Below are 19,389 nucleotides of genomic sequence, written 5' to 3'. Positions count from 1 at the left end.
ACCCAGGTGCCATCGATCCACGCTGCTGCCTGTGCGGCAACGTTGCCTCGTTGAACCACATCCTCTGGGGCTGCCCGGAGGATCCCCCGCCCGCCGACCTCCTTTGCTCACCCCCCACCGAGGGACAATGGGAGGCCCTTCTCTCCAGCAACGACATAGACATCCAGACACGGGTCCTGAAACGAGCGGAAGAAGTCATCGAGAAGCACAGCCTGGCAGCCTTCGTGGCTTAGCCTCCCTTACCCCTCACCCCTTCGATTAATAAAGTTGTTACTCACTCACTCACTCACTCACTCACTCACTCACTCTCTCTCTCACACGCACACACACACACGCACACACACACACGCACACACACACACACAAGCACACACACACACGCGCGCGCACATAGAAAGGACCAAGTATCAACTGTGTTTTATTAAAAACACAGCAATGTACTCGCGCAAAGAATTTGAACAGAAACAAAGAATATTTGATTTAGCGGCTGGCGCTCGAGAAATTTAACTCAGTGGCATAACAAACAAAGGGCTCCACCACGGAAGTGTCAACAGATTTGTTATTAAAAAACACGTCCTCAGTGTTTCACGCAACTATCTTTTAAAATCTTGAGTAGCACTTTAGCTTCAGGCATCCAGGACACGCAACCGAACTCTTTACAGAGTAACTACAGGATCGAACATTGTCTTCCCCACAATGAAACCTTGTGATCTAATAGTCTGTTATATAAACGTAGCTTGAATAACGCTGACACACTTTCTCTATCACAATACACTTAGTAGAACGACAAAACATAAGTTTTCGCGGTTATTCATATGCATCACCGACTTTATTCAGTACGTGGCATTAATGTTTTCCTTTAATTTCATCACAATTCTATTTGCACTTGACGGTTCATGAATACTTGTGCTGTCCATGAAAAAATTTAATTGTATGACTTTTTTTCTTTCTCGCAGTACACCTTCGGGAAGAAAAAAACCTCGAGCGTGGTGTGCTATCCGCTGAAAAATGGCGTGATATTGCCGCTACGGGCCACCCAATCATGCACGGAAAAGGTGAGTGATAATGCTTTCCTCAGCTTCTATTTCGATATTATATTTGCTCAAGAGCCGTGCCTATTGAATCTCAGCGATGGTTATTAACACAACTCTTTATCATGGAGTTACGGAATCGGCGGCCAATTGCAGTAGTAACAAAAAAGCTCGTCTTGTTTAGCTGTCAAATATATTTCATTAGCATTTATCGTGTAGAACGCATGTTTTAGGCTCACGTCGTGTTTTAAGCTTGGGAAGGGCTCCCTTCTTTAGGACTCGCAATATTTACGGCGTGGTTGTCTTATAGGCTACTCTGGGACGCAGTAGTATTCTAAAAGAAATACTTTCCTTGCGATAGCAAATATATGAACACTCTCGGTGGGATATTGCCACCATCGTCGGCACCATTTACCGTATAAGTATACGTATCTATTTCCATGAAAACGCAAGAAAAAAAATGGCAGATCCCACGTTCAGTGGGAATCGATGATTTGCGAAGCATGAATGAGAAATGTTTATATGTCATTTTAAAATCAGCACAACGTTATGAGGTGGAGGTAAATGATGCCGTAAATGACTTCCGTATCATGATTATCATGTTTGGATGTGTTGTTTACCTTCGTCATCTATTCAGGTCACGTGTAACCAAACTTAGTATATGTGGAGCTAGCGAAACGGCCGCGAGCACGCTACGAGTGTGATATGTTGTCATGTTCTTACATGACACGCGGGTCAGGATTATCATGCATTGCACGAGTCATATATTTCGGCATTATTGACGTCACGTAACACCAAATTTGGTATATCTGGAGCTAGCAAAATGGCCATCAGCTCATCATGAAGGGCTTAATATACTCCAACGTAGCGTTGACGCGCGCGCACGCTGGGCAGAGCGACGCTACATTAGCGAAACGCGAGCTTTCTATAGTCTGACGCCAGGCGTGACCAGCGTCCGTCGGCGTAAACCGACGGCCACCGGGGCGAAATGCGACATGCTGCATTTCGCGCCAATGCGTTACCCAGACAACACTGTGTCTCCCTCTTTTCGTGACGGAGGGACGCCAGACGCACTGAAACGCACATGCGTCAAAGGAACGCAGCACGGAGCACGCCTGGGAGTGTATGGTAAGACCGGTGCCTGGCGTGGCAACGGTGACGTGACATGACAAAATGAACGCCAGCGAGCACGCGCATCACGTCACGTCGACATGAACTGGTGAATTGACTGAGGCAAGTAGTCATGTTCTCACATGACACGTGTCTCATGATTATCATCTTCGAACCAGTCATATATCTTCGTCAGTCATTGGCGTCACGTATGAGCAAATTTGCCTAATGTGAAGCTAGCGAAACGGCCACGAGCGCATTATGAACGTAGCATGTAATGACAGGCATCTCATGTTTATCATGTTTGCACCAGTATCATACTTTCGTCATCCATTCACGTCCCGTAATACCGAATTTGTTATAAGTGAAGCTAGCAAAACGGCCGCCGCGCATCATGAGCGCCGCATGTAGTCATGTTGTTGCATGATAAGCATATCGTAATTTTCATGCCATAACATGCCAGTTTTACGACATGCCTTGTGAACGAAACCACCCCAAGAGCTACAGGGCCATGAAATGTAAATCATGACATTGATGACATACATGTCACTATTTTCATGTTATGACTAATCAAATACGTTCTACAGTCATGTTAGACCATGAAATGTAAATCATGACATTGATGACATACATGTCACGATTTTCATGTTATGACTAATCAAATACGTTCTAAAGTCATGTTATGCCATACCAAGTTTGGTATCAACACCATTATAGAAACCATTAGGAGAGCTAAAAGTCGTAGGCGGCTAGATAGATAGATAGATAGATAGATAGATAGATAGATAGATAGATAGATAGATAGATAGATAGATAGATAGATAGATAGATACGCTCAAAGTCGCCGAACTTCGCTAAGAAATGCTTCGCATTAAAAAAAAAAAAGTCACAGCTTTGCCGGAAAGGTGCAATGAATGCGATGGCAACAAACTCGAAGGTCACGCGCAGAATGACAAGCAGGTCGAAACGTCCCCCACGTTTCTCACGCACAAATGAAGCACAAAACACAAATGAACGCGAATAAGCGTCTGAGTTGTTACTTCGCTTTGTCTGAAAACCGCACCGTTTTCGCAAACAAAGATTGCGCAGTGAGCGCAGTGGCCATTTTGCTCCCGGTAACTACAACAGAATCGTTCCGGTGAAAACCCAACGCGTACAATTCTCCCCACCGTGAGATAAGTGCGTGCACACGCCTTCCCTCTCCGCTGGACAAAGTACGCATGGGATATAAGAATTCGTTTCACTGCGTCTCGACAATCTGACGACGCGCGCTTATTGCGTCATTGCCCTGGTAATGCTGAAAACACGATAGTTCCCCAGAGATGGGCTTCACCAGCGGTAAGTTATAAATAGCTTGCAGTTTCAACGCTGGAGGAGATGATTCTTTGTGGCTCAGTGGCTAGCGCCTCACACTCACAAGTAAGAGAGTGGACGTTCAATTTCGCGCTCCGGAATCTTTTTCTGAATCATTTTTTTTGCATTCCGTTTTCACATCAATAGATACGTTTACAAATACAGTGAATGACGGCTACGCTGACGCCATGCCAGTGGTAAAATCTGGCCGATAGTGTCCATAAAACGGCTATCGCAATAACCATGAAAAAGTCACAGTTTCTCCGCAAGGGCGAAGCACTGAATGCAATAGCACTGAAGCACTGAATGCAACAACTTAGTATGTAACACTGATAACGGCAAGAATATTGAAAGGCGCAGCGTGCTGCTCGCGCTCAAACGACGCATGGAAACAACACACACAGAACGAGAGCTAACAAATGACGTTTACAGCTCGACGCTTAACGCGCTGTTTAAACAAAGACGGCGCACGAAACGTAATAACATGTATATATATGCGTGTAAAAAAAAAGAGAGTCCCAGTTGTTTCTTCGCTTTGCTTGGAAAGCACGCTTTTTTCGCAAACGGGGCCTGCCCAGCGAAAGAAGTGACCTTTGTGGCCCAGGCAGCTAACGCAATCGTTCCGGAGAAAAGCCAAGGCACATGATTAACCTTACCGAAAGATAAGTGCGTGCGCACAAGCCCCACGCCCCCGTCGGCTGGGCAAAGTACGCGTGGGAGATAAGCGTGCGTTGGCGCATCGCGACGAGCTGGGTGTCTAGCGTGAGCGGCTCTATTAAGACGTTCTTGAGTTACTTGGTCGCAAAAAGTTTGGTGTGTCTGTTCTTATGTTTGTCTGTCTGCTGTAACACTATCCTTAACGGCCCCAAACGATACTACGATATTCCAAACGGCCAAACCCATTCACAGCGCCCACCAATATTGCTCAAGTTTCAGCGTTCATACTTGTGCGATTTTCAAATAAAAACAAATATTGCGTGGATTTAGGCACCATAACAAGACATCAATATTTCCTTTGTTTGTCTTTACACTAGAGAAGGCATACATCATCATCATCATGATCAGCCTGACTACGTCCACTGCAGGACAAAGGCCTCTCCCATGTTCCGCCAGTTAACCCGGTCCTGTGCTTGCTGCTGCCAATTTATACCCGCAAACTTCTTAATCTCATCTGCCCACCTAACCTTCTGTCTCCCCCTAACCCGCTTCCCTTCTCTGGGAATCCAGTTAGTTACCCTTAATGACCAGCGGTTATTCTGTCTACGCGCTACATGCCCGGCCCATGTCCATTTCCTCTTCTTTATTTCAACTATGATATCGTTAACGCCCGTTTGTCCCCTAATCCACTCTGCTCTCTTCTTGTCTCTTAAGGTTACACCTACCATTTTTCTTTCCATTGCTCGCTGCGTCATCCTCAATTTAAGCTGAACCCTCTTTGTAAGTCTCCAGGTTTCTGCTCCGTAGCTAAGTACCGGCATGATACAGCTGTTATATACCTTCCTCATGAGGGATAGTGGCAATCTACCTGTCATAATTTGAGAGTGCTTGCCGAATGTGCTTCACCCCATTCTTATTCTTCTAGTTACTTCAATCTCGTGGTTAGGCTCTGCGGTTATTACCTGCCCTAAGTAGACATAGTCTTTTACAATTTCAAGTGCACTATTACCTATCTCGAAGCGGTGCTGCTTTCCGAGGTTGTTGTACATTACTTTCGTTTTCTGCAGATTAATTTTAAGACCCACCTTTCTGCTCTCCTTGTCTAACTCCGTAATCATGAGTTGCAATTCGTCCCCTGAGTTACTCAGCAATGCAATGTCATCGGCGAAGCGCAAGTTACTAAGGTATTCTCCATTAACTCTTATCCCTAACTGTTCCCATTCTAGGCTTCTGAAAACTTCCTGTAAGCACGCGGTAAATAGCATTGGGGAGATTGTGTCCCCCTGCCTTACACCCTTCTTGGTTGGTATTCGGTTGCTTTCTTTATGAAGCCCTATGGTAGCAGTTGATCCCCTGTAGATTTCTTCCAGAATGTTTATATATACTTCATCTACGCCCTGATTCCGGAGTGTCTGCATGACGGCTGATATTTCTACTGAATCAAACGCCTTCTCGTAATCTATGAAGGCTATGTATAGTGGTTGGTTATACTCTGAGCATTTCTCTATTACCTGATTGATAGTATGAATGTGGTCAATTGTTGAGTAGCCTGTTCGAAATCCTGCTTGTTCCTTTGGTTGATTGAATTCTAATGTTTTCTTTACTCTGTTAGCAATTACCTTTGTAAATAGCTTGTATACTACAGACAGCAAGCTGATCGGCCTGTAATTCTTCAAGTCCTTGTCATCTCCTTTCTTATGTATTAAGATGATGTTAGCGTTCTCCAAGACTCTGGTACCCTTCCCGTCAGGAGACACCTCGTAAACAGGGTGGCTAGTTTTTCTAACACAATCTGTCCTCCATCTTTCAGCACATCTGATGTTACCTGATCCTAACCAGCAGCTTTGCATCTTTGCATGCTTTCCAAAGATTTTCTGACTTCTATCATTACTGGTGGAGTGTCATCTGGGTTACTGCTAGTTCTTATAGTATTAAGGTCGTGGTTGTCTCGGCTACTGTACAGATCTCTGTAAAACTCCTCCGCTATTTTAACTATCCTATCCATATTGGTAGTTATTTTGCCTTCTTTGTCCCTTAGTGCATACATCCGACTTTGTGCATACATCCGAAGGCATACATACATAAGTAATTCTAAGGACCGTAGAGTTTATCACGCTTCGCTGACAATGCAACGCGATGCTCAAAAAGGCAAGTGTTTCCAACGCTTTGCTTAGACGACATGGTGATGGCACCTGCCCGCCACTTTGCGTTCTACACCTTATCGCCGTTGAAAAGGCGTGCACGCCTCCCTGCGTTTTCCGAAATAACTACCAGATAGTGTTCGTGTCTAACGTGCCTCGATGCGCTGGTTCGCAATTCGTTGCACGGATCGAGACCCTCTAACGCAGCGCCTCCTTACTACAATTCGCCAATTTTCTCGTGCAGAACATAAAATAAACGTTTTTTTTTTCGCTTTCCCAAGACGCGAGACTATCGTGTTACTACGACATTTGCAGTCAAACATGCAGGTACAGGGCCAATGTTTTTATTTCTGCGGTTTTCACACACACAGACACACACACACACACACACACACATATATATATATATATATATATATATATATATATATATAATATATATATATATATATATATATATATATATATATATATATATATATATATATATATATATAGGTACGTTGCATGACGGTGGCGCGGGCGGGGACAACAAAAACCAGTCGAGAGTGTTCATATGTTTGTTATTGCAATAAAGGACTCCGGTGGGTGGAATCGGACGTTCAACCTGTTGCTTGTGAGTGCGACGCGTTAGCCACTGAGCCACGAAAGAGCATCTCGTTCAACACAGAAACGGCAAGCCATATATAGACCATTATCATCAGTGGCGAATAGGCGCTGCCACTTTTGAACACGTGATTATTGGCCTCCTTTCCACTTCCCATTCAGCGACGCCATTGGCCGGCCGATTCGGCGCCACCACCGCTTCCGGGGAGGCCAGCAAATCGGGCGCAACGGTTTATGTCTTCATGTCTCCGTCACATTTTTGGCACCCGACCACAGCACAAACTTTTCTTTTACGATATGACGATAGTTATAGCGCGAGAACAAAACGACGACACAGAGACAAGAAGGACACGAAAGACACGAGCGTGTCTTTCGTGTCCTTCTTGTCTCTGTGTCGTCGTTTTGTTCTCGCGCCATAACTGTCGTCATGCCATACCAACTAGCCCAAGCTGCCACACTTCTAAGTTACTTTTCTTTTACGTCTCATCATTGTTAAGCTTACTCTGACATTGTCACCCGAAAGCGCAACTGGCTCGGCAAACTGCTAACGAGGCATATTTTTTTGCAATGCTCAACCACGCCCGCATACGTGCCGCCCGCTTCTCGTCCTAGGCTGGTGGTGGTGGTGGTAGTGGTTCGAAAAGGGGAAGAAAAGCACCAAATTTCTGGCAGCAATAAGGCGACACAGCGCAGCTCCTTAGGCTGCAAGGCAACGGCCGCCACATGCCACATCGTGGCCGTGCCGCCGAGAAGAAGGCCTTGGTGCTTCGGTGCGGTGGCGCCATTTAGATTTGCTTAGAAAACCAGCGGCGGAAAAGCGTCTATATCTACCACTTACCGCTGTCGACGCCTGTCTTGGGAGAACTTTCATGTTTTCAGCATCACCAGCGAGATAGCGCAATGAGCACTCGTCGCCGGATCTTCATGACGCGGCGGTGTCCGCTCTCATCTTTCACGCGTACTTAGCCCGGCGTAGAGTGGAGGGGGTATACGCTCACGCGTGTGCGCGCTTATCTCGCGATAAGGAGAATCGTACGTCTTGCGCTTTCACCGGAACGATTCTGTTGTAGTTACAAGGTGCACAAAGGTAACTGTCCTTGTTGCAAAGCCTCCGTTTGCGAAAAGGGCGCGCTTTTCAGACACAGCAAAGTAACAACTGGGACACTTACGGGCGCGTTTTGATCTGCTTGCGATTTCTTGCGTGGCATGCCAATTTGTTGGTATCGCAATCATTGCTTCACCTTTGCGGCAAATCTGTCACATTTAGGAGCTTGCTCCCTTTGCTGGGGTGGTTGTCTCTCGTCACTGCACCGGTGTGCACGCCAGTGCTCATTGCTCCCGCTAGAGGCCCAGCTCTGCTCTTCATTTCAAAAGCGCTAACTAGACGGCGCGCCGCCGCTCAGGCGACGCTCACTCATCTCTCTGCGCGTGCTCTAGTTTGGTAGGAGACTACTAGGTGGCTGCGCCTATATATAGCGCTCGCGCTCGGCATGTTTTATTTTTCTTTCGCCGGGCACCACTCAGTGCACGTCGATACCGCTACTTACTATGAACACCGCAGAAGCTAAGGAAGGTGGCAGCGAAGGGGGGCCCACTATTCGTGGTTTATCGAATTTAACCTCTGGGGTAAGCTCTTTCATCATCAGTCGCTTCATGGATATGCGGTAATTTTTTTTTTCCGTTGAGTTGTTGCTTACATTGTTTAAGCACTTGACCGTGGTCCTAAATACCCTAGTGGCTACTCGTTACATCACCCTGCTCGATCTTTTAGCTTTCTATAAGACGGCTCAATTTTATTTGCATATCACATGCTATCAGCCCAGGGACTGCCAGAAGAAGCACGCAAATTCTTTTAGACACTGGGCACTCTTCCCGCACCTTAGGGATATAGCTGCCGGTAGATCTGCATCAGGAAAACGGGGTATTTGCATTAACGACATACTGAGGAAGCACGCTAAGAGGTACGCAAGAGAAATTATGCGCATCTTACCGCGCATAGGAACGCCTGCAGTTGGGTACCATGCTTAGCGCAAGTGCCGATTCTCGCCAAAAGTATCAAACAAATTTTATATAGCTGTTGAAAGCCTTCGATGTAAATAATAAAGGGGCTTATTGTGGCCCCGACACGTCTACTGCATTGTATTCTTCAGAGATGCGTTTTTTCAATGACCTCTAATTTTAAGCATATCGTTGCACATAACACTTTCACTCTCCACACTTACGCGGAAAGTTTCCTTTTTTTTCCTGTGCGCTTCTTGGAGGGACACTAAACACTTGGTTGTCGGCACTTCACTTCTTTTTCTTCACTTCACCCCTATTTTTCACGGAATGTATTTTGCGAAGCAGTCAAGTGTACCTCAGCATGTCATTCACTGTAGTTGTATAGTAGTAATGCTAGTTGTACACTAGTAGTAGTAGTGGTAGCTCTTGCAACCTGATCAACAATTTTAGGAACCAAGCTTTTTAGGCCGTGGGTCGTTTCCTCCTCCGTATGTAGTATGTAGCCACTTCTAGATTATGACTTGCTCAGTAGATGGGGCTGTGTGTGTATGTGCTTTTAGATCATTCTACACAAAAGACGTCGCTGTATGACCATTTGAACGTAGAAGATTGGCTGTTGAGAGTTTTCTTCGCAGCTTTAGAATAATCAAAATCTTTTAACATACTCCGGCAAAGATTATTACAGTTTTCTCACTTACTAGAGGGCAGATATAGCCCGGCCGTGATGGTCTAGTGGCTAAGGTACTCGGCTACTGACCCACAGATCGTGGGATGGAATTCCGGCTGCAGCGGCTGCATTTTCGATGAACGCGAAAATGCTGTAGTCCCGTTGCTGTAGGTTCACGTTAAAGAACCCCATGTGGTGACAATTTCCGGTGCCCTGTTCTACGGCGTGTCTCATAATAATATGGGGGTTTTGGGACGTTCAACTCCACATATAAATTGGAGCACAGCTATAAAGCGGGCTAGTTGATTTCGGTTAACATTCAAACGTGATCTTAGTAAACACAGACACCAGCATGCATAAAATACATTATATCTCTGTTACAAATTTTTCATAGCGAAGGAGTTAACTCTTGGTGCACTGCGTATGGCCGTAAAGAAAAAAAACTATCGTCGTTATAAACGGGGATGTGCCAAGAAAATTCGGTGGTTCCCACTGATCCCTACTGGTCCCCTAAAGAGGAAGAAGGCAACAGTTAGTCCAAAAACAAATGGTTGCAAAGCAACGGTGGTCATCCGAAGATCCTGAGTACGTACAACGAGAAAATACTAGGCAGCGTAAAATCCAACGGTGGCCACGAGAAGGACCTGAAGTGATAGAAGACCTACACCAATGATGATGCGGCCGCAGATGTAAAAGAAGTGCGAACGCTTGGTCTCAACACGAGTTTTTGCTTCTGCAATTTAGACATCTGTGTCGGGCCTGTGAAAGGAGCGTAAGGACAGGTTTTGTGTGGTCGAAGGAGCACCTCTTTGAAATGTTCATGCTTATGCTCGCTATTCTATGGCGCAGAAAAATATTGTGGTTAGGGGGAAAGAGGGAAGAGGGTGGGCTTGGTATGCGGTATTACAACAAATTGTTACCGTGGTACTAGAGTGGATGTTACTGTCGACAGTGCTGTGAATGGTTATTTTCTTATTGATTGGCGGATAATGGGAAAGGCATTTGGCCTGCAGTGGGCGTAGTCAGGCTGATGTTAATTGGTGATATCGCCAAACGATTTGGCATAGGCATTAGCCTACTGTACACAATATTGAGCTCCCTTATTTTATGAGGATGTTTTTTTAAAGCAATGCATTATTAGCGCAGTGAAAATGCTGGAATATGTGCATCGTTACATTATTATGCAATGAATCACTTACAACTTACAATAAACAAATCAAGATCCTGATATATTTAAATGCAAAAAATACAAGCTTGAAGTCACGAAGGTGAGTGCCATATGAGGGTTTTCTTTTCTACACAACTGAACAATTCGACTTAATTGTCATGTGTCAAACAAAATACCGGCGAAGGAGCGTAATGTTAACTTTTTTTTGTCTCTCAGTGTGCTCCTTTTGCTCCACGCACTGGAGAATCAAGTTTATGCTGCATTCACTTCGTGCGGCTGACTTTATACTATCGATAGTACTATCAAACACACTATAGATAGCGCTATCCATAGTTTTTGTAAAAACATGATTGGACTAGGAGGAACGCTGTAAGGGGAAACACCGGAGATTTCGACAATAATGTGTTGTTTATTGGGCAGTAACATCGAGCTGTACCCGGGCTTCTAACATTTCGCCTCCACTTAAATGCGACCGGGATGGTATGTTTACCCGTGACCTGCAGGTCAACATACCATCAAAAGTGTGAGAGTGACCAAATATTGATAGTACTGATAGTAGCATCGATAGTGCTGCATTACTGAATGATACACCATAGACAGGCTGCGTGAAGAAGCTTTCAAAGGATTCGGAGATGGTCATTTAATCTATTCTTATCTTGCAAGATTGAAGAGAGATTTGGAAGCCCGTTGGGTATGTTAAGCTCGTCACCTGTCTCTAAAGGTTTCTCCTACCAAGCGCTCAGAAGTATGAATACATCAAGAGAAACTCCGATGTGCTTAACACGGACGGGTATCAAAAACAGATGTGGGGTGGAATAAACATCACTGAAGCTGACTTTTCTACACATCTCGCAGAAATATTAGCAAAGGTTTCAAAGTGCATTGGACAAGGACGACACGCTTTGATGCGGCCGAAAGGATCTCATCTCTAGGGGCCCGAGAAAGAGTCAGAGAAAGACATTCCTAATAGATGAGCCAATCACGTCAGGCATTGCCCATCACCCGTAGCCATTGGGCGGATTCTCTCCGGAGAATGCTTCTTAAAGCCCAAAGCTTTCGCCCACTCAGGACAGATTCAGTAACGGTGTTGTTAAAGCAAACCCTATCATGTGTAGTGGGCCAAAATAATAGCGTCATTGTTCGAGCCTACGCTGAATAATTCAGAAGATAGGATGATTGCACGTTTATCGAAGGCTGTCTAGATTCACATGAATGAGCGAGGCTATTTCACGTTCGCAAATTTTCATTCTCTCACGCCTTCTCTAGAAAACGATAGATACAGAGATAGAAAAGAACGACACTTTTGGAGAGATTATCTGCGCAATATTTAAAATGTGTGTATTTTATCATACTGCCGAGAATACTCGGTGCTGCACCAAACTTTCGCACTCAATATTGCTTAGAATTACGGTGGTGTCGTAATACCGGACACCCACATCACATTGGTGCATGAATGATCTACGCGTAAGCTTGTCACAGCATCCAAAACAGGTCAAGACAATAACAGACCATAACTGAAAGCTATAGTACTTGTAATCAACCCAAAATGCTTGCACATATATTTTTTTTATTACAGAAGCGTGGCCGACTTCGCCAGTGTTCTGCCTGCAGGTACACTGTTTTGTCGCGTTAAAATTATGTGGATAATTATCCCTACGGGTGCCACTCTCAACTCATCCCACTTTCGTCACACTAGGGAGCTCGGCTTAGCGTCCCGATGGCTCACGGCTATGCGTCGACTGAGATTAGCTACGGCGCTAAATGTTTTAGTTATTAAATGAGAAGGCCCCTGACCGAGGAACATACTCGCTTTTCCTTGACGTATTGCGCTTTGGCATTTCATAAAGTATGCACAATTTACCTGAGTAGCTCCCTGTCGACTTTCTTGGGCAAGACATCTCGTCTTCTGGTCGGCTGATGGTTTTTCTGTGGAACGTGAAAACTAGAACAAAGAAACACCTACCAGATAAGCATGTGAAGACGCGGCGATGAGCCCTATGAGTTTCCCCACTATCATCAATCACACACTGAGAGAAGAGTGTTCGCGAACGCACGCGCGCCGGCCTGACACATCTGCACGCAATCAGCCAAGCACATAAGCTCGCTTGCGTGATCGCAAGGGACGAGAGAGATGCAAGGGACAAAACAGATGCAAGGGACAAGAGAGGTGCCGCATTCAGCGTGTAATCAGCGCCCCACTCTTTCCTCAAGGGATTGTATCATGCGCCATCCCGATGGATTAGGGAAAGTGCAGTCGAAAGAGTGAAGCGAGAACTGTTTTGCGTTTGATTTCTTGCAGCGCGATGCGACGCACACGTCTGCCATCTATGTCGGTACAGGCAGCGGCGTAAATTATGGGAGGATCAGGGGGGGGGGGGCTGGAGCCCCTATCTCGTGTACAGCCTTGGGGGGGGGGAGGGGAGCACCCGATGTAAGTGTCTTCCCTCGAGGTTTGCCTTCCGAATTTCTCTTTGAATTTCTGGACAGTCAAGGACAACGTAGTTTCCTTTCAGCGAACCCTGAAGTGTGAGGCACTTTTACTGAAAAGAAGAAACTAAGTATGAAGAACTCGGAAACGAAGCCGGTGTGCTTGATGAAAAGCAACACTCTGTGCTAGCAAAAAAAATGTGCTACCGTTTTCATTGCATACCTTAACTCGAATGAGGCAGCCGCAGAAATGCTAGCGCCTGCCTATGAGTTGTTATGAAAAAGAACCTTCGCCATGTGATGTCTCTTACATACTATTAGATTATTAGATAGCGATGCTTCTTCTAACCAGGTGCCAATATAATGTTAATAATAATAATAATAATAATAATAATACTTATTATTATTATTATTATTATTATTATTATTATTATTATTATTATTATTATTATTATTATTATTATTATTATTATTATTATTATTATTATTATTATTATTATTATTATTATTATTATTATTATTATTATTATCATTATTATTATTATTATTATATGCAAAGCATTTTTTGGCGAACTTCAGTGATTTTGAACGTATCTATCTATCTAGCCACTTACGATATTTAGCTCTCCTAGCTGTTTCAATATTAGTATCGATACCAAACTTGGTATGCCATAGCATGACTATATGATGAGCATAAGTAATTAATTATAAAATAAAAATATGATATGTATGTCATAAATGTCATGATTTACATTTCATCGTTTTGCTGCTCTTGAGGTGGTATCGTTGACATGATAGTTGCAAAACTGATATGGTATGACATGACTGCAGGGCTGCAGAAGCGGTGGGCTCTAACATGAAAATCATGACATGTGTGTCATGTAACAACATGACTACACGCCACACTCATGATGCGCTGGTGGCCGTTTCCCTACCAATTTTTGTATTACGGTACCTGAATGGATCACGAAGGTATATGACAGGTGCAAACATGATAATTATCAGGTGCGTGTCATCTAAGAACATGACTACATGCCGCGCTCATGATGCGTTCGCGGCCGTTTCGCTAGCTGCAAATATACCAAATTCGGTATTATGGAACGCAAACGCATGACGAAGGTATGTGACTGGTGCAAACATGATAATCTTGAGATGCGTGTTATGTAACAACATGACAACATACCATGCTCATGATGCGCTCGCGGAGGTTTCGCTAGCTCCACATATACCAAATTTGGTGTTACATGAATTCAATTGATGATGAATTTATATGACTGGTGCAAGCATAATAATCAAGACACGCACGCCATGTAAGAACATGGCAACATACTAAGCTCATGATGCGCTCGTGGCCGTTTCGCTAGCTCCACATATACCAAACTTTGTGTTAGGTGACGACATTGGATGACGAAGGTTTATGACTGGTGCAAGCATGATAATCTTGCACACGTGTTATGTAAAGCATGACTACATGCTACGTTCATAACGTGGTCATTGCCTTTTCACTAGTTCCACATATACCAAATTTGGTATTACGTGACGTGAATGTGCGACGAATTTAAATGACAGGTTCAAACATAATAATCATGGTATGTGTGCCATGTAAAACTTGACAACATGCTACGCTAATTAGCACGGTCGTGACCTTTCGCTAATTCTACATATACCAAGTTTGGCATCAGGGGACGTGAATAGACGACGAAAGTAAGTGACAAGTTCAAATAAAATAATCGTGACGTGAAAGTCACGCACGGCATAATTTACCGCCGCCTCATAACGTTGTGCTTATTTTAAAAAAACATGTCCACCTTCCTCATTCGTGCTTCGCATATCATCGATTCCCACTGTACGTGGGGTCTGCCAATATTATTATTATTATTATTATTATTATTATTATTATTATTATTATTATTATTATTATTATTATTATTATTATCATTTGTGAATGCATGATTTTAATTTTGTGCAATAAAATATTCAATAGTTGAAAAAAAAAAGTGGCCACGTCGTAGCAAGAAGTGTGTCCCATCTTGAGGTCTTTGTGGATTTACGCCTGTGAAGACAGGGGAAATTTATTGTGAGAGAACGATATCTGGTGCGATCCTTTGTCGAGGGGCAGCAGAACCCGAGGATAGAGCAATAGAGCTGATTGTTCATCACGTCGTTCCTGACAGCCTTGACTCGTCGTAGCTTCGCCTCGTTAGCAGTGGCCGCACGACAGCCTAAGCCCCTTCGAAAGAGTCGCGCAGTGGAAAAAGTCGATAATTATTAATTACGCCAAGATAATAAATTATCTCGGCGTAATTCTAAATGTGACAAGGGAGAAGCATATCCATATCAGATCACTACACACCCGGATGCGCGTATGTTTATAGCATAAGGCGTCCCTAAAAGCATAGAAAGATAATCGCTCGCGGGAATCGGGATCAGGTGGCTTCAACGAACCTCATGACGGATACGTTGCCACGTTAATATACTCGTACGCCTAGAGTTCTTTAGAGCTCTGGCCAGCCCAGTATGTACTTGTAGAGTGAGGATCTCGACGTGGTGTATTGAATTGCGTGTGAGGCATATGGCGGTGTGTCCACTTCGTATGGTGGCTTTTCGGCCAAGTGCCACAATAAACAACTGAGGTGATTTCTCTGTGATATTCTGAGCTCGGGCGAGTGCCCTTGTGATTTCGTCTCATGAGCGTGGATGTGCCTCGCTTAAGTGTGCGCGTTGCTGGATGCAAACTCACAGTGCATTTCGTTGTGTCGGCTTGGCCTAATGATCTGGAGTGCCCAATGCGACGAATACATAAATGTTGATTCGGGTCGTTTTACTGTGGGCTCATGTCGACCGCTGCTACGGCTTATTACATTACCAAGTCTCATTAGGAATAAAAAGCAACAAGAAAAACGTTGATCCAGTTCTACGTCATGAAAAGCATCGGTGAGCAAAATGGTAATGACGGTAATGATGATAACTATCATCATAACCCAGAGCCTAATCATTATAATTTAAATTTATTTATTAACTCATCCATCCGGGCAAGTGATATACGTGACTAGTACTGCTACTGTCACTACTACTGCTACTGTTACGCACGTCGCGGGATCGAATCCCGGCTGTAGCGGCTGCATATTCGATGGAGGCGAAAGTGCTGTATGCCCGTGTGCTGCAGATTAGGGTGCACGTTAAAGAACCCCAGGTTGACGCAATTTCCGGAACCCTCCTTTACGGCGTCTTCCATAATCATATGGCGATTTCGGGACGGTACACCCAACATATCAATCAATTCTATTACTACAACTATTAGTACTATTGTGATGACAACAAAGATACGAGGTTGAGTAAGAGATATTCACTTTAAAATGTGGTTTTCCTCCAAGCAAAAAAAAAATGGCTGCCATCCCGCCCGCGAACGCCAATATCCAGCGAAGCTGTATGGAACACCACACTTGTTGCTGAGGGGGTTTGGGGGAGTGAATGGATTATTATTACTTTAGAGTAATATCATACATAATCGCTTTGTGGTCACTGTGGTACACCGTAAATGCTTCGGCGACCTTTTTCAGCTAGATTACTTTGTTACTTTCGTCAACCGTTCCGTTCAGACTGTTCTTCTAGTGTCTTTAATTTCTGTGTTGTACACATGGCAGCTTTATAATGAACTGAATGAGTGGCTGGACAGGTCTCTCTTTTATACTATACGAAATAGAAAAACCGGCGTGGGGAGGAAAGGGGCCATCTGACGTCATTCGAAGTTCTCGTGTGATGTACAAAGCCCTGCAACCTAATCTGGTTTCCGGGTACGCATCGGACAGTGTTGCCATTGTTCAGAGGCGTATTCTCATCCAGCACGCTGTTTCAATGCTTGTTATGTTGTTTTCTTCATAGAAATGAGTACTCTACAATGGCCACTTGATAAAAGTAAACGGTAATCGAGCAGCCGTAACTGAACTTTATGCTATATGCTTCATTGCAAAGAAATAAGATATGCCGTTTGTCTCCAATTATTAAAGCCTCCCTAAACATACCGGGGGCGAAACTTAGTTGTGGCGTCGCAGTTACGTACAAGCTATAGAGCCAATGCTTCCTTCGCCTCATCAGTCCAGCATGGTGGGTGAAATCTTTCTTGTTATTCCGGGAGGGCATTCGACCATTGGGCCTCAGGTCTCCCACGCGGGAACGTTAAGGCTTTTCCTCGCCACAGCGTTGCGGGCTTGCTGAACGGCCTAGAGAGCCTTCATGTGCTTGCCGCCAGCACGGGAGGGCTCCCTAGGACTTCACACGGCGACTCCCTAGGACGGCCCAAAGTTAGTCACCGAGGTTTGGGCTGCGTAAGCAGCGGTCCGCTGCGGTGGAAGAGGTCTGAAGTTAGCACCCTGTGAATTTTCGGTACAATTACACTGCATGTGGGTTAATCAGGTAACCTCAATACGACAGACTTTTCTTGTATTCGTCGGTTGTGTATTAGGATAGAGTCTGTTACAAAGTGGGGGTCGGGGTACGCAAGCGTCTACAGTTTTCGTAGAGCCACCACCTGCGTCCTGTTTAGCTCGCCGCTGGGCGGAGCAAAGGTTTGGTGAGCCACGTAAAAGACATCGGTAATTACGTCGTAGCTTGTCAAACGGCCCTTGATGTAGCCCCATACGCGACGGTCCCTGGCGCGTTTCGCGAGTTCACACACCTTGGCGTGTGCCATCAGCACACCTCTCAGAATGTTTTAAATGCGAATGCATTTTATAGTCAGGCTGTGTCTGGCGTCCGTCGGAATCTGTCCACCACTCTCTCCCATAGCAACAGCTGCGGGCACGCGCGTCTCTAGCAACCGGAGCCACCCCTCCCCACCCCCCCAATGTCACTCTTCGGCATCGACAGCTGTCAGCAACAGCTGCAGGCGCGCGCACTTATCCTCGCCCCTAGCAACCAGAGCCCCATCTCTGTGACTTGCCAGCGCCTCAATGGAGTGCGTTTTAACGCTCTTGTAGCGTTTCTGTTACCAGCGTTTGTGTAGCGTTTGTGTTGATAAGACGCTGACATTATGCCCGTCTGCTAAAATGACAGGTGCAGTGCTTCGCCACTCCTTTTCTTGTCGTTCGATCTACTCTCTGCGCCCCACTCTGAAGTGAAGCACGTGCCTCACTCTCGACCGTTCGCTGGCTGAGTGCCTCTCAAGGCGATGGCAGAAGTCAGTGAAGGCGAATGTCTGACGGCAAAGGGTACCTCTAGCAAGAAGTGTAACACAATCTAACCAGAGCATTACACCTCTCATTGGAGGTGACGTCACTGCAGTAGCTTCAACGTCAACTTCAACCAAAGGAGAAAAAAAATGGCAGATCCCATGCACAGTGGGAATCGATGATATGCGAAGCACGATTAAGAAATGTTGATGTGTCACCTTAAAATCAGCACAACATTACGAGGTGGAGGTAAATGATGCAGTACATCACTTCCGTGTCATGATTATTATGTTTTGATGTGTCATTTACCTTCGTCATCTGTTCGCGTCACGTGATACCAAGTTTAGTATATGTGGAGCTAGCGAAACAGCCATGAGCATGCTATGAGCGTGGTATATTGTCATGTTCTTACATGACATGCATGTCAGGAATGTCATGTTTGCACCAGTCATATATTTCGTCATCCATTGATGTCACGTAACACCAAATGTCACGTAACACCAAGCTACCAAAATGACCGCGAGTGCATCATGAAGGGCTCAGTATACTCCAATGTAGCGTTGACGCGCTCGCACGCTGGGCACAGCGACGCTACGTTAGCAAAACGTGAGCACTGTATCGTCTGACGCCAGGCGCGACCAGCGTACGTCGGCGCAGCCCTACGGCAATCGGCACGAAATGCGACATTCATACCTGAAATAGCGGTCCTTACGATTTTGACCTCCAAGGTGGTTCCGGTGAGAGATTTCTTCTGTGCGTTGTTGAACAATAAAAGATAGCGCTCAATGCACATTTTAATGGCTGCTAAGGGGGAATGAGAGACAGGAGCATTCGGCCTTTAGGTAACGCGCACGCTGCGATCCCCATTAGCAGCTATTGGCATGTACATTGAGCACGATCTGACAAGAAAGGGTTGCTACGTTATACTCGCTGGGTGTAACCTCCTTGGTTTTAGAAAGGTTTAGCGAGCGTTGGGCCGCAGTGCCATGAATACAGTGAACTAGTATATACCATGAACTCAAGGTGGTTGAAGGTGGGAAGTAGACCCGAAGCGCAAGCC

At 45.1% G+C, this 19,389-nt stretch overlaps 1 protein-coding gene across 4 annotated transcripts in view; it reads left to right on the top strand.

The window, feature by feature from the left end:
• The window catches only part of LOC142817880 (uncharacterized), a 259,330-nt gene that overhangs the window by 227,505 nt on the left and 12,436 nt on the right, over nt 1-19,389 (top strand). For all 4 annotated transcript variants that reach the window (XM_075895812.1, XM_075895811.1, XM_075895813.1 and 1 more), the window contains one exon: nt 957-1,055. In XM_075895812.1, the coding sequence (XP_075751927.1) occupies nt 957-1,055 (99 nt within the window). The remainder of the gene's footprint in view (nt 1-956; nt 1,056-19,389) is intronic.

The sequence above is a fragment of the Rhipicephalus microplus genome, chromosome 5 (assembly GCF_043290135.1).
Source record: "Rhipicephalus microplus isolate Deutch F79 chromosome 5, USDA_Rmic, whole genome shotgun sequence".
Taxonomy (NCBI): Eukaryota; Metazoa; Arthropoda; class Arachnida; order Ixodida; family Ixodidae; genus Rhipicephalus; species Rhipicephalus microplus.
This window is presented reverse-complemented; position numbering and strand designations above follow the sequence as displayed.